Source organism: Solea solea, chromosome 19, assembly GCF_958295425.1.
Source record: "Solea solea chromosome 19, fSolSol10.1, whole genome shotgun sequence".
Lineage (NCBI taxonomy): Eukaryota > Metazoa > Chordata > Actinopteri > Pleuronectiformes > Soleidae > Solea > Solea solea.
The window spans coordinates 9,439,662-9,453,853 of NC_081152.1; the positions used below are offsets into that span (position 1 = coordinate 9,439,662).

General features: G+C 39.8%; 1 protein-coding gene across 6 annotated transcripts in view; it reads right to left on the reverse strand.

Moving 5' to 3' along the window:
* Positions 1–13,251, reverse strand: part of nedd4l (NEDD4 like E3 ubiquitin protein ligase) — a 39,074-nt gene extending 25,823 nt beyond the window's left edge. For 2 of the 6 annotated variants that reach the window (XM_058616790.1, XM_058616789.1), the window contains exons 1-5: positions 12,919–13,251; positions 11,116–11,189; positions 6,895–6,976; positions 5,327–5,365; positions 4,708–4,761 (exon numbers count right to left, since the gene is read on the reverse strand). In XM_058616790.1, coding sequence (XP_058472773.1) covers positions 4,708–4,761; positions 5,327–5,365; positions 6,895–6,976; positions 11,116–11,189; positions 12,919–12,963 — 294 coding nt within the window. In that variant the 5' untranslated portion in view covers positions 12,964–13,251. Of the gene's footprint in view, positions 1–720; positions 2,234–4,707; positions 4,762–5,326; positions 5,366–6,894; positions 6,977–11,115; positions 11,190–12,918 lie in introns of those variants that run through there. The other 4 variants (XM_058616786.1, XM_058616785.1, XM_058616788.1 and 1 more) reach the window with 3 other exon arrangements.
* Between the last annotated feature and the right edge of the window lie 941 nt (positions 13,252–14,192).

The following is a 14,192-nucleotide window of genomic DNA, read 5'->3' on the forward strand; positions in this document are numbered from 1 at the left end:
AGCATGTGCGAAGAGGATACTGACCCATACCACCTCACAGCGATATGTCTCCTAACCACTCTCAAAATCAACAACCACACTCAAAACATACTAAAGATAGAAACAGCCACCTCTCAAAGACCACTGGCTGCAGTTAAGGGTATTACCAAACTTATGTCACATTTCTTTCAAGCAGGTGGCAACAAGTAGCTGGGGGAAATCATCATCCTTAAGATCTTTCTTGTTTACTTTTCACGACTGAATGGACGATGTGTGTAAAATTTCAAATGCCTTGGGTTGGCAAGAGAAAGAAAGCCATCCTGTGTATACTTAAGCTCAGAAACCAAGTCTATGTTTTTCACTTTCCAGAGCGTCACCACCCTCTATTTGCACTATGGAAATGTCTCCTTATCTGGGCTGGATCCGGGGAAAGAAAGGAAAGCAAAATACTAGAAATTTAAACAAGTAAGATGTGAAAAGTCATGACAGAAGTTTGCAAAAGTTACAATTCCTAAATTTCACACTTTTTCTATTTCATTTATGTCCATCACCCTACTACCTTCTGTATTGAACTAAATAGAAATATGGTTAAACTATCATATTTTGAACTTGATGTCATGAATGAGATGACAGTTCCAATATTATTTGTATTTATTTACTCTTCATTCTACAATCCATAAACCATAATAAAAAATAAAAAATAAACTTTCACCATTTAAAAACCTTTCTAATAATATTTACCTTGGGATTATTCCCTGTTGAATCATTGCCATGGTTCACATCCTGATCACCACCTCCACCTGAAGTAAAATATATCTTGAAATGAGGCTGCCTTCTAGGAGTTTCCCCACTGATTTCGAAAGTACAACCATCGGAATGGTTTCTTGCTTCCAACTTATGTGTCTCAATGTCTGTTTGGGTCTCCTCTCTATCTGGGCTCTCTGGGACACTTTTTTGACGTAGATTATCCAGCAGCAGCCTCTGATGAGATGAGCTACTCTCCAGCCGAATTCGGGGGTAACGCACAATGCAGTTGCCTCTTGAGCTGGCAAAGCCAACATTTGTGCATTTTTCCTGTGATGAAACAGCGTGTGGCCTGCCTTGGCTCTGATCCTGGTCCTGATTTTGCTGGAGCTGAAGCACAAGTCTCTGAGTTCCACCCTTTACACCTGAGCAATTGTCCAAGCTCTGTTGCTGGACAGCCCAGCCAGCATAAGGAAGGATTCTAAAATGCTTGATATCAGAACCATCAGAAGAGTTCCTCTGAATGCAAATTCCACCAACATTGATACCTGGTTGTCCTTTGCTATACATTGTACTGCCATTTGTACCAATACTGAAGACTCTGCGTTTGGGTAAGTTTAAAGGATCTGTACTGCAGTAAGGTGGTGGCGGCTGTTGTGGAACATCTGTATGGCTCTGTGGTTCTGTGTAGGCAGGCGCAGGTCCAGGGGGGCTATAACAAGGTGGTAGGACATCATCAGCATAGCCAATGGAATCTCCATTACTTGATCCATTAGAACGCTGAAGCGAGATGTGCATGGAGGAGCTCTTAGTGGGACGTGGGTCTTGGTAGGCAGCAAGCTGGGGTATAAACATGGAGGAGCTGCGTTTAAGCAAAGGCTCTCGGTGCAAATTAAAAGCCCTTGGTGGGATGCGCTGTGCAGTTTGCTCCTGAGAAGGCCTCAAAGCCGTAGGTGGCTGCAAGTTGAACGCTGTGACCACGTCATTGTCTCCCTGCTGCTCCTCAGAGTCTCCTTCCAATATCTCCGGGGCTGTGTTACTGCGACCTGAGCCAAAGTACAAACGCAGACGTTGTGCCATTTTCACCTCACGTCCCACAGCTCCTATTCCCTTTTCTTTACTCACTGACTGGCTCTTTGGTTCCTCTTCTTTCCTCTGGCTTCAGTCTCTGTCTCTTAGTGTCGCCTACTTCTCTCCTTTGGCTGATGACTGAACCCCTTTTTTCTTCCACTCTCTCTCTTGCCCACCCCCTCCCACCCTGTCCGAGTCCTTTCCACAACGTTTCTTCCCACAGTAAAATCTATGGAGGAAAGAAGTCACAAAAACTAAACAGCCACCACAAATGAGCTGTCAAATTTACACTGTGAAGGCACAGTGAAGGTAAAAGAGAGGAAGGGTGAGGAGGAAAAACAAAAAAGGATCCATGTATGTCAGACCCTTAGCACTACCAAGCACTAGCGACAGACAGCAGAAATAGCCTGAGCCGAGTGACAGCCAGCATTCCAGACATGATTGGTTTAGAGAGGCTGGCGCTCCTGGTTTCCGGGGTTACGGTGGGTTGCCTGTCAATCACGTGACTACAAATGGCCCCACCACCTCCTGTTACAACTTCATGCTACCCTTAAGTGCCAAATAGCCCCCCCAAGCACATCCTACTTACTAGTGTCTAACCCTCCCTCTTTTCACGTGATCTTTTTTAAATCTTTAGATCTTTATCATCCTCCCCACCTCCAATCAATGTCTTCATTCCTATTGACAAGTGGTCATATTTAATCCCAATCATTTACCTTTTGTTTTGTTTTTAAAAAATAATGATAACTATGTCCTTCTTATATAAATAGAACATTAAGTCAATACTTCCAAATTACAGAATAAATACCACAAACAAATCTATGTGACAAATTGAGCCCTTTTACTTCTAGAAGCTAATAAACAAAGAAGCAGGTTGTTGCTAAAAATGGTCCAGAGGAAAAAGGGCGGCATCAGAGTGGGGAGATAATTACCTGACAGATTACAGCTTTGATAAGACAAACATAACAGCACTCTCTGGGGAACGATATCCAAGCCGTCTTCAAACAGAAAAGACATTGGCCGTCTTCCGTATAAAGCCAAACACTTTTGACTGTCTGGTGGTTTTATAGGCCACCCTATTTGCATCCAAAACTGCCCAAGGTACGACTCAGTAATCATCCTAGTCTGTGATACTGACATGCTGATTATTAAGCAAATGTACAGTTAAAGACAAACCAGAGAACGACATTTCAATTACAAAGTGCATATTAATGAGTAAGTGCTTCATTCTCTGAGACAGTAAAGTAATTAAACAGTGTAATCATGTGAAAAAGGGGGATTTGCCATTTGCCTCGAGGACGAGGGATGGTGGGGGAATTCTCCGCCTCCATGCACATCCCAGACAAAGAGCATAGTATATTGTTCAAAAGGTAGATGCCTTGTTCTTTCTGAACTTCTGTAACAGGTTTGACTTATCGATTAACCTATAAATGTCAACATATACGTATAAAGAAGCAAGATACAGTGGAGACACCAGAGAAAAGGTTAAAAAGTTAGGGTTTTTTTTAAATAAAGAAAGTGCACTATGGACAAGAGATTATCAAAGAAACTAAAACATTTACTGGATATGTAGCAAAATACCTTGGTAGCGGGGCCCTGCGACATAACACCACTGCTACACACAAAGTATTTCACTGTAAGCTATATCAAACTCTTAATTTACATTCTTATCCCATATATTTAAGGCTTACATTTAATGCATCTGAAGCATTAGTACCACTAAATCACAACCAATCATATATGTTATCACACAAGTCAAAACATTTACCCCAAATATCCCAAATTAATGGATGTATGAGAACAAACAGCCCCTTCTGAAGAAAATACTGGCAAGTGGCTGAGGAGCTGCCTTGGTATGCACCTAGCGACAGACAGAAAAGCACATCCTGGCAGACATATAAGGCAAAGACGAGGCTTGAGGCAGCCTGTACTGTGTTTTCTTGTGTCATCCTCTTCTACACTGAGGGGAAAAATTAGAGCTGCCCTTTTCTTCACAGGCTGAGGAGTAGCAGTTACCCTCTGCTGACATATGGAATATGCACAAACACATAACACTACACACTGGTATTGTATGCTCAGATTTTAGCACTTGAAAGAGAGTGACTGAGAATTGATTATAAAACCTATATGTTTTCACCTGATTTAATTGTCTGGAAAAGCACAGCAAGTGATTTTACAAAGACAATCCCCACACTGAAACTATGCAAACTCCCATAAAAGTCCCCCTGAAGCTGTGAAGAACAGAATGTGCCTTTCCTAGCCAAGAGGATCAATTGATCAAAGTTGGGCTACAAATTGTTTCATTGTTCTTTATCAAACACCAAACTCCAGATTGAGACACCCAGAGTCATTGAGAAACTAAACGAGAAACAGCTGTCCTAACATATAAGCCACTTGATTCTTACACAATTAATAACGTCAACAACCACTTCATACAACTCTTATCAGTTCTGATAATGGTTCACCAAGTAAACCAATAAGCAATTTTTGACCTTGTCATGCTGGCAACTGGGAGCCTGCAACAGGTGTAATTTTACATGCCAAACAAACAAATGCTCTCCTCAATGAGGAAAACCATAAAGACATGGGGGTCAATATAAAAACAATTCAGGTTGATGGTGATCCCTGTGGTAATATGAAAGCTACGCTACGAAAATTGCAAAGTATAACATCGGCATTTATTTATGAGTTTTACAATTGTCACCTCATCTAATCTCCTCTTGTCAAAAATTTAGACAAAAACATCTACATACTACATGAAGTCTATTAAAAGAGGCCAAGGGGATCACAGTGGGTGTAACTAAATTAATTATCTTCTGCTAAGAGCTCTTAAAACATGACACACTGGGAGTAAAAATACACTGTAATGGTAAAAAAAAAGGGAGTCAAAAGTAAGAGGTTATGAAGTCTTACCAATCTGTTTTCATCAAACACCTCAAAGAGTAGCCTGTGGTTCTGTGGACACACCTGTGTTGGCAACAAAGTTACAAGGGAGATGAGAAACAAAAGCTAATGCAACCAAACAAACAGTTATAGCTTAATATTTTTTTCGCTGAATGGCGATTTATGATACATATCTCAATATATTTATTTTCAGTAGAGCAATAACAAAATGTTAAAGCCAAGAGTGGCAAATGTCACACAGACATTTTGATTAGAGACTGTTGCACAGTATCAACAGTTCCAAGAGAAAGATGTGCAGAAATAAACCCTCTTTTAAGTAAACATTTTTCATATTCAATAAAATAAAATAAAACTAATTATGTTATTATCCTGTTTAACAAAATATACATACAAATATTTCTCATACAAGGGAAAAGGACTCATACATATGTGGCTAAGCTTGTAAAGCCTAATATGGACTGTCTGATTACAGCGGTGGAGGAGGTGTGACTCTACCCAGTTAATATATACAATCAAAGCTCTCAAACACCTCACCCATACTGCCGCTCTATAGTAAACAATATCAGGCTGTCATGATGATAGACAAGACTTATTTAAGTACATAAAGAGATGTCAAATATGAACTCACTCTGAAGTAGAATTCCTCATTCCATTTGGGATTGAGGGTCTGGAACAAAAAGTATGCTTTATTACATAGCTGTATGTTTTTATCAAATCACCACAGTGAAAAGTATTAGATTACACACATAGAGCAGGTGTATGAAATCCATCCAACACAAGAGTGAGAGAATAGAGCCCATGTGAGAAATTAGGCTCAGACTTGTGCGTCAATGATCTTGCATTTGTACAGGAAGTTTGTAGCCAACATGTCCCAGTGATTGGCATTAGTTCCTAGATTAACAGCTCACAGCCATGAGGATTTTTACCCACTTCCTGTATGGATCAGCTCAGTATGTGGATGCACTTCTGCCTTCCAATTTTGAGGTTTTACTGGACTGAGATACTGTATATGTGACAATTCCTCACTAGAATCCCTTCTCTGATTGAAATTCTTTAAACACTAGAATGTCAATGAAGTCTTGATTTCACAAGTCACTCTGATTAATAAACTCTTCACAACATTTTACAGGCACAATAAAATCAAATTACTGCCAAATCTGATCTGAGATGTCACAATTGCAAATGAACCCTCTGCCCTTCGACATGGAGGCAACTTAACAATAGAATCTCTCAAATTCAGTTTGAAGAAATGGTGAAAATATCTATGAAATGATGGTGACTGTAAACGTTTGGTAAAGGCTCAGGATGACATGGAAGAGCCCACAGAAGAGTCAAGTAGTGATGCATCTTTTTCTGCTTCACATAGCAGTCCATTGTCAGCTATTTATATCCTATAAGGCAAGCATGGCCACTGGCAGCATATGTCTGCCTGCATGGAGGCCTGAGCTGCATGGAGGCAGCAACAGAAAGTTGGCTACCAGCTACATGTTGCTATCAGCAACAATCAGGAAAGGATGGGTTTAAAAAGGAATATGGAGCTGCTTGCAGAGTCAGGCTATGGGACAGTGGTAGAAACATCACACTGTCATCAACGTTTTAGTCTGAAAAGAAATGATGCATTTTAAAGTATCCCTGCCTTGGGTAGAGGTTAACATTTAGTGCATATCACATATACCCAAATATTCTCCTATGTTGGTGGAGAATGTACACATTTTGAGTTACAGTGTGCTTTGAAATTGAGATATCATCTTAATGGAGTTCAAAATAATGGCAAGTAACAGCTCCCCCTGCTGTGAACTCATGTCCACCCTAAAACAGGCCAATGGGGGAATAGAGCCTGCCCAATGTCTCCCTCTGGATTTTCTTCATCAGGAAAAGGAAGTACTGACTTCTGATGTCATCCTGTGGTTTCCCTCTCTCAACATGACATAATAGCTTTCATTTAAAGGAAAGTGGGTGGTAATGGTGTAATTGGGATCTAGTGATCGCCATCCTGCTACTAAAAGGGAGAGTCACATTTAATTGCCACAACATTAGGCATGCAGTGCAGGTGTGGCAAGAATGGCTAATCTGATATGGCGAAAACACATTAGAGCTCATTAGGTGGTGAATGTCAGGCCAAAGGTCTGTGCAAAACACAAAGGTTGTAGAAATGTGCAGCTTAGATCAAAGCTACTTTTTTATATCAGGACTTACCTTTTTAATGGTTTTTGTTTGGACTAAGGCAAGCTCTTTGTTTTCATCCGCAACATAGAGGGATAGTTTGACATACGGATCACTGTAAAAATGAAAAATGAAAGAAATTATGAAAAAAAAGGAAAATACAGTTCAAGCAGCCTTTTTTTTTTTTATTTACTTGGATGTCTTGAAGAATGCCCATTTTATAAATCAACAAAAACTCACTCATTTTTCTACTGTTTTATGTCAGATGACATAGGGCAAAAAGTGACGTACACCCTGGACAGTTTGCCAGTCCATCACAGGGCCACATATAGAGACAAACAATCATTCACTCTCACACCTATGGTAAATTTAGAGTGTCTAATTTACCTAATCCCAATATTGCATGTTTTTGGACTGTGGGAGGAAACCGGAGAACCCGGAGAAAACCCACACGCACACAGGAAGAAGATGCAATCTCCATGCAGAAAGGCCCTTGTTCTGACCGGGTCACAAACAAAAACTACACAGCCTAAATAAACTCCAGAGCACATATTGCTATCAGCTTCACTCTAGTAAACTGCCAGTTTCTACATTTGAAATCTGAGTCTTATAAAACTAACAGCCAAGCAAATAAAATGTTTATATTTGGGTGCTGTTAGATAAAGCTATAATGACATATTGACAAAACAGAGTGCTAAAATAGAAATTAAAATATTTTTATAGTGGCACAAGTAGTAAGTAGAGTGTTTGTAAGTGCCATTTTAAAATAGCCAACTGGTTAATTTGAGGTTGCAGACAGGGTAGAAATGTCCAGTGAGTTCTGTACAGAGAGGCAGAGCTACACTATTCAACTGACAGGGAAACTAATCTTCTGATCTTAGTCTCAACAACCACACCAGGACCAGGTACAGCATCAGATTACTTCAGTTCCAAAATCTCCCTTTGATGTAAAACTTCTCACATTTCCGTCCTCAATGATGATGAAGCAACTTGGCAAACTGTGAACACAATATTTTTGTTTTGTTTTTTTCAATAAAACAGGACAACTTTATTACTTGTTCTGTATATACAGAATAGACTGTATATAGCAGGTGGTGTGAGGGTGTGTGTAGACGTAGTGAAGTTTTCATTATCTTACTCTGAAAGGTAATTATTTTATAACCTGTACACAGAAAATTTCAATGCTCTCAACTGTCAGATATGACCCATAATGTTTTGCTTCTCTGTCCTTTTCTGTCTTTTCTTCAACACTGTGACCTAAGATTACGTTTATCACCGTGTAACTGCGAAAGCATAATGTAACACAAGGTGTGTTTCTCCCATGAGGCTGTAAAACAGCAAGCTGCAGGCTACAGGAAGAATAGAGACGCATTGTCAAATTCTTCACACCAAGACATTTTTTTTTAGTCCTCACAGATAACAGGAAAGTGGTGTTTTGTGTTTCATAAACCACAAGTTGATTACAGTGGTTAGACTAACACATTTAAAACATTTAAAAAATTGATTTGACTTGCATTTCTAACTAAATAACTAGGGAAAGTATTACATTTGATTTGCCATGAACAATTTACATTGGATTCTATTTTTCTGGTCATTCAGATATACACTGTAATTTCATTTCAGGATTGATAAAGCAAAAATTTCATTACAGTTGAAGTTGAAGCCCAGTCACACATTCATTTGATCGAGCCAGCTCAGAGGGAGCAGTGGAAAAGAGCACTAAATAACTGAGGAACATTAAAAAAACATTAGCCAACACCTCCCCACGCAAATGAGGAGTTCCTTTATTGCTAATTAACTTCTCAAAGAACCCCAAAGACTCTAACTGTGTTTGTGCAGTTCTGTGATGTGACTAAACAACAATGGGCCTACTGTACCTGCTGCGATAAGATTTCTGTATGTCTCCTTCCCTTTATCAACAAAAAGACCTACTTAGACTACTTCAGGTCAGATGAGATGAAAGATTAAAGCTAGCATGTGGCGCTGAATTCAAAAGGTGCCTCGGCCCACTTGTTTGCTTGCATGAGAGTTCCTTAAGTTTCTATCAACACCTCACTAAAACAACAAAAAACAAAACTGTGGGGTGTTTCATTCCGCCAAAAAACAACAGACCAGAATACAATAGAACAAAGCAGCTGTATTTAAGACCAAGCGGCAGGAATGGAGTTGGAGCAAGAAGCGAAAAGAACGAGCCAGGTTTGAGCATCTTATGAGGGGACAGACAGACTGCCATGTCAGCATTATCTCCAGTACCGAAAATTCGAGACATTAAACCATCCAGTGCTCCTTCATTACAATTCTGTTTTCTTCCGACTTAGGCTGAGCTTTCCTGACAGCAACATATCTAGACTAAGACAACGACGACAGAAAAAAAACAAAAAAAGCACTTACTTGTACATCGCACTTATGATTAGCACTTTATAGTTTGGCTTACTTGAAGCACTTCCTTCTAGCTCTTGTTTGCACCCAAATGTTGAAATGCATTTACTGTAAGTCGCTTTGGATAAAAGCATCTGCTAAATGACATGTAGTGTAATGTAATATCAGGATGCTAACACATGCACTCTGGCATTGAGAGTAGCTCAGACAGCACTAAATTTACATAGTTACATAACTACACTTGAAGTGACACAATGTAGTGTGTGTAGTGTGTAGTGTATTTCAACCTTCAATTAATGTAATTATTGTTATTTTGATGGTGCATCAATTTACAACAGGGTTAATGAAACCACTGTCAAAGCCTGAGCAGGTCTGCATTGCCTGCATTGGCACTATGTAACTTCTGGTTTCGGGTCCATACCACAAAAAGCTTACTCCAACAAGGAAACAAACAAAGTGACAAAGGTGGAACTATTCATTGAGTAGACGTCATGGCAAAAGCAGCACAAAAACCATAGAGGGTTAAGGTGAGAGATAGAATAAAAGGACCAAGGGCGACCTATTCCTGTTGGACTAGTAGGTGTAAATAGTCATCTTGTCATCTAGAGCTTAGTGTGTGTCTGAGGCTGTGATAGGCCTAGTTTAGAAAGGTGAGCAACATTAATAGTAGCCTGGTAGAAAGTGTAGCTGATTCTCTTGCCATTTTCATCAGAGCCAAGAAAACATGGTTAAGAAAAGGGCATCATTTTTGATGTATTTGGCCACAGCCTGTGTCGCCATGACCTGTAGTCACTTCCCTGGCCAGTCTCTCTCCTCTCTCTGTCATGTATGCGTTTGTCCAAGAGGAAGCAGGTAAGCAGGTGTGCTGGAGTCACAGCAGAGCCATCATCATAATCAAGCCCTTGATAAACACCCAGCTCTGCCACAACAACTCTACCAGTGCTCCGTGCTTGGGTCACTCTATGCTTCAAGCTTATTTGTGTCTTTATAAGATGCCATTCTGCTCCAGCCTCTTACATATCTGTGAAGGCTCTCATTCATCCAGGTCATAGTCATCTCGAAGAGTTAGCTGTAGGCAACTAGACTTGCTAGAGTTAGGTTTGAAAGAGTGCCTTCAGTACTTGAAAGAGTGCCTTCAGCTAACTCATAAAGATCCAGCCTCTTATCTGTTGTCTCTACCCTAACTTTCATCCCTATGCTCCGTCTGTAATATTTGATTTAATAGAGACAGGTGTCACTTAAATGGTAAAAAAAAAAAGAAGAAGAAAAACTAAACAAAGACTTTAAACATACTCTAAAGACAAACATTATGCAAAGTCACATGAATGTTAAGCTCCGAATTACAGACAGGCAGAGGCGGTTAGCCAGCTTGACACAAAAACCCCATGATGAACGCAATGCCTCAAAGGCCCACAAAGGTTTAAGTTTAACATTTGTATCACGTGTGGAAAACGTATGAGGAATGTATAATTATTAGTCAAACACTTTACCTGAAAAAACAAACTTGTAGAAGTTGGTTATGAGTAGAATAGGTGAGGCAGGTAGGTAATCATTGATTAACATTTTTTCCAAGGTTAAGGTTCAAGGTAGAAGGAATGCAGTGAGCGGAGTAAGGGACAAGTGGGATGACCTTTGTTGGCTGAAATGTTACACAAAATGTAATCTTTAGTGTGTTTAAACACTAGCCAAAATATTAAGTCATTAACTAGTTTAGCCAAAAGATGTTGCAGGCAAGCCAGAGTACCTGAACTAGAGCAATACCCATAAAAAGTGACAAAAGTCATGCTTCTCACAATTACATAAAAGTGGTATAACAGTGTAATTGCTAGGGAACCACGGATGAAAACTACATTAATTGTTTGCTCTAATGCTCACCTGGCTCCAATGATGTCTTTCTTTGCCAGATCAATTCCTGCAATGACCTTAACCCGCAGCACTCTTGTTTCATTCTGCAGAAGAAAGAAATTATGGGTCAAAACATGTAATTAAACTTAGGCTACTCTAATTTTTGAAGACGTGACCTAGAAATAAAAATAAGTTATTGGATCAAAAGTTTTCATTGTCACTATAGTGATTCTTACATTTAAACCTGGCAGATAACACAGAAAATACTAAAACAACAAACCAAAATAGAGGAATAATCATTACAAAGGACAAAACATTACACAGGCAATGTTTTGATCTCCAGGGGCTCTTCGTCATATTGTGACCTCATTGAAGACCTTTGATGAGGATCTCTTTGAGAGGGAAAGTAGAAATGTTGCTCAAATAAATTTGTTGGGAGTAAAGTGTCTGATAATGCAGAGGAAAAACATGATTAACAGAATATCTCTTCAGTATTTTTTCCCAACTATTCCTGTGATTAAGTAACACTTTATGTGTCTGAAATAAGGTCTCATATAAAATCACCAACCTCATAGTCGTAAAATTATGCTTCGTCTCCTTTATGCGGACTGACCTAAACCTAAATACTAAAGTGGATTTACACATTTATTTTAATTATTTAGATTACAGTCAAACTAGTCTAATTATCAAAATAGTTGGCAATTAATTTAGTAACTGATTAATCAGCTTTGTCGTCGTCATGCATTCTAATTCATACAAACTGCAGCTTCATTTACTACTTCTGACTGCACTAGGAATGACTAGTAGGTAGGTGGTTGGTATGACAGCTGCTGGTGAGCGGCAAATTATTTTATTTGTCACTCAGTGACGCTGTTTGGGTCGTGACACAACACTTACATTATGATAATGTGACATAATACCACATGACTGAAGCATGTAGAGATGTCAAAAGGCAACTGTGTTCACCACACAGGTGGATATCGACCTGGTTTGATAGAGGAAGATGAACATGACTCACTCAAATTTGTTTAGTGGTCAGCCAAGAATCAGACCGCAGAGATTACTGACAAGAGGCTGTTTGTCTGACAGAGTGGTTCGCTTGAAATAACATCAGCCTGCTATTCACAAGACAAATGCATACATTAATTGCAAGAGAGCATGGTGAGGGGTTGTCATGCTTGTTGGAGGAACTGTTGCAGTCCCTAAAGAGATCATTTAAGGAATCTGTCTCTGTCTGCTTCTGTATCCTCACAGCTGTCTTAGTATCCTTGGAAATAATGTGTGCTTCAGAATTCGCGTTTAAAAACTGCTGAAACTGGTATTTTTGCTGCCTACAGACTGTGCATAAGTAAATAGCCATCATATTCCCTATGGCTGCAGTTTCCAAATCACATAAATATTGACTAATTTCTTACTGTCTTAAGCATGAGACACACACAGTTTTGCTTGTGGGAACATCATCCAACTCGTTTAGAGGCGAACTCTGCATCCGACAGCAGAGATTACTGACAAGAGGCTGTTTGTTTGAATGAGTGGTTAGCTTGTTATTACATCAACCTGCTATTCACTGGACTCGATTCATTCAAAGATAGCATGGTGCGGGGTTGTCAATCTTGTTGGATAAACTGTTGCAGTGGTTCCTTGTGCTAAAATAGGTAAACTACTGGACTGGGATATTGGCATCTGTCTCAACATCACTATGGAATGCTGCCGTTGGGAAGAGTGGTTTAGAGCTTTGGCTAACATTTCTGCTAGCTATCGCCTGCTGAACCGAGAGACACCTATTAATGACAACACTCTACACAGAAAGGCTTAACGGGTGTAAAGGCGTACCTCGTCTTCTGAAAGTCCGTATATTGGCTCGTAATTCGCAGCCATATAGCCTGTGGTCCAAGCTGCACACACAAAACAAGCCGCTTAGCAAAGCTAGCTAGCTAGCCTTGAACAATAAAGTCCCACTTTCCACTCTCTGTCGCGCGGTGGTCGAGTCCACGGTGAGACCAAATCCTCGAGGGTGGGTTTACCAACCAGATACCGCAAAATCCCGCCAGCGTGGTCTTTCCAGGACAAAGCTGAGGAATTTAAAAAAACTGTATCCCAATTGTTTCGTCTGAGACAGATCGCTTTTGTCAACTCCGAGCTTATCCCCCCCGAAATGTTGTGACACTTGACTTCCTCCTTACAGCTCAGCCAATCAGAGGCCGCTTTTACGGGATTGATGTCCTCATCAGCCAATTGCGTGCGTCACGTCTCCTCACCGGACACTAGGATATGCAGAGGGCGTGGAGCTGAAACGTGTGTGTGTGTGTGTGTGTGTGTGTGTGTGTGTGTGTAAACATTGACCTTGTCAGGACCAGTAGTCCTCATGGAAACCAAAACCTGGTCCTAATGAGACAGAACTTAATTTCTGAGGAACTGGTTAAGTTTAGGGCCAACATTTGAATTGTAGGGAGAGTTTAAGGTTAGGTATTGACTGGTTTGGTTAAGATGAATACTTAATTATCTAATATCATCACTTCCAGTCTGATTAAGGTGATTCATCACGCTCTCTGTTTGTGGTCAAGTCCCTTTCCTCTATGACCTATTTAATTAGCTGTGTGTGTTTCTATCCAGTATCAATGAGGTGTTTGCATTTTGTAATAAAATACCAAGGTCGCAGTTATTCATGTTATAAAGGCCATTCTCTGAGATTCTGTAAATGTAAACAAATTAAAAGTGTCTTACAGGAAGAGCACTCTCAACAACCTGGCAACCAAAAAGTAAGGCTGCTGTTATTAAGTGATGAGTTGCTTGAAATTAGAAAATATCCACAGTTAAAATTAAAGCAGAGTTGTTTTTTTAAGTCTCTATTAACCATTGCAGCCCAATACAATGATGTGAATTATTTGGCACCTTGTTCTTTTTTCTTTCTAATACACAGCTTCAACAATCGATCCCTGTCTGCAGCAACTATGATCAATAAATAAAGTCAGAGTGCATGCTTAATAATACACCTGTAGCTCTACTGTATCCTGTATCCTGTATCCTGTACTCTTGTATATCTGTGTTGGCAATAGTTCAGTGCCCAAATCATAATTTTACACTTTATTTATGTTAATGAATTACTA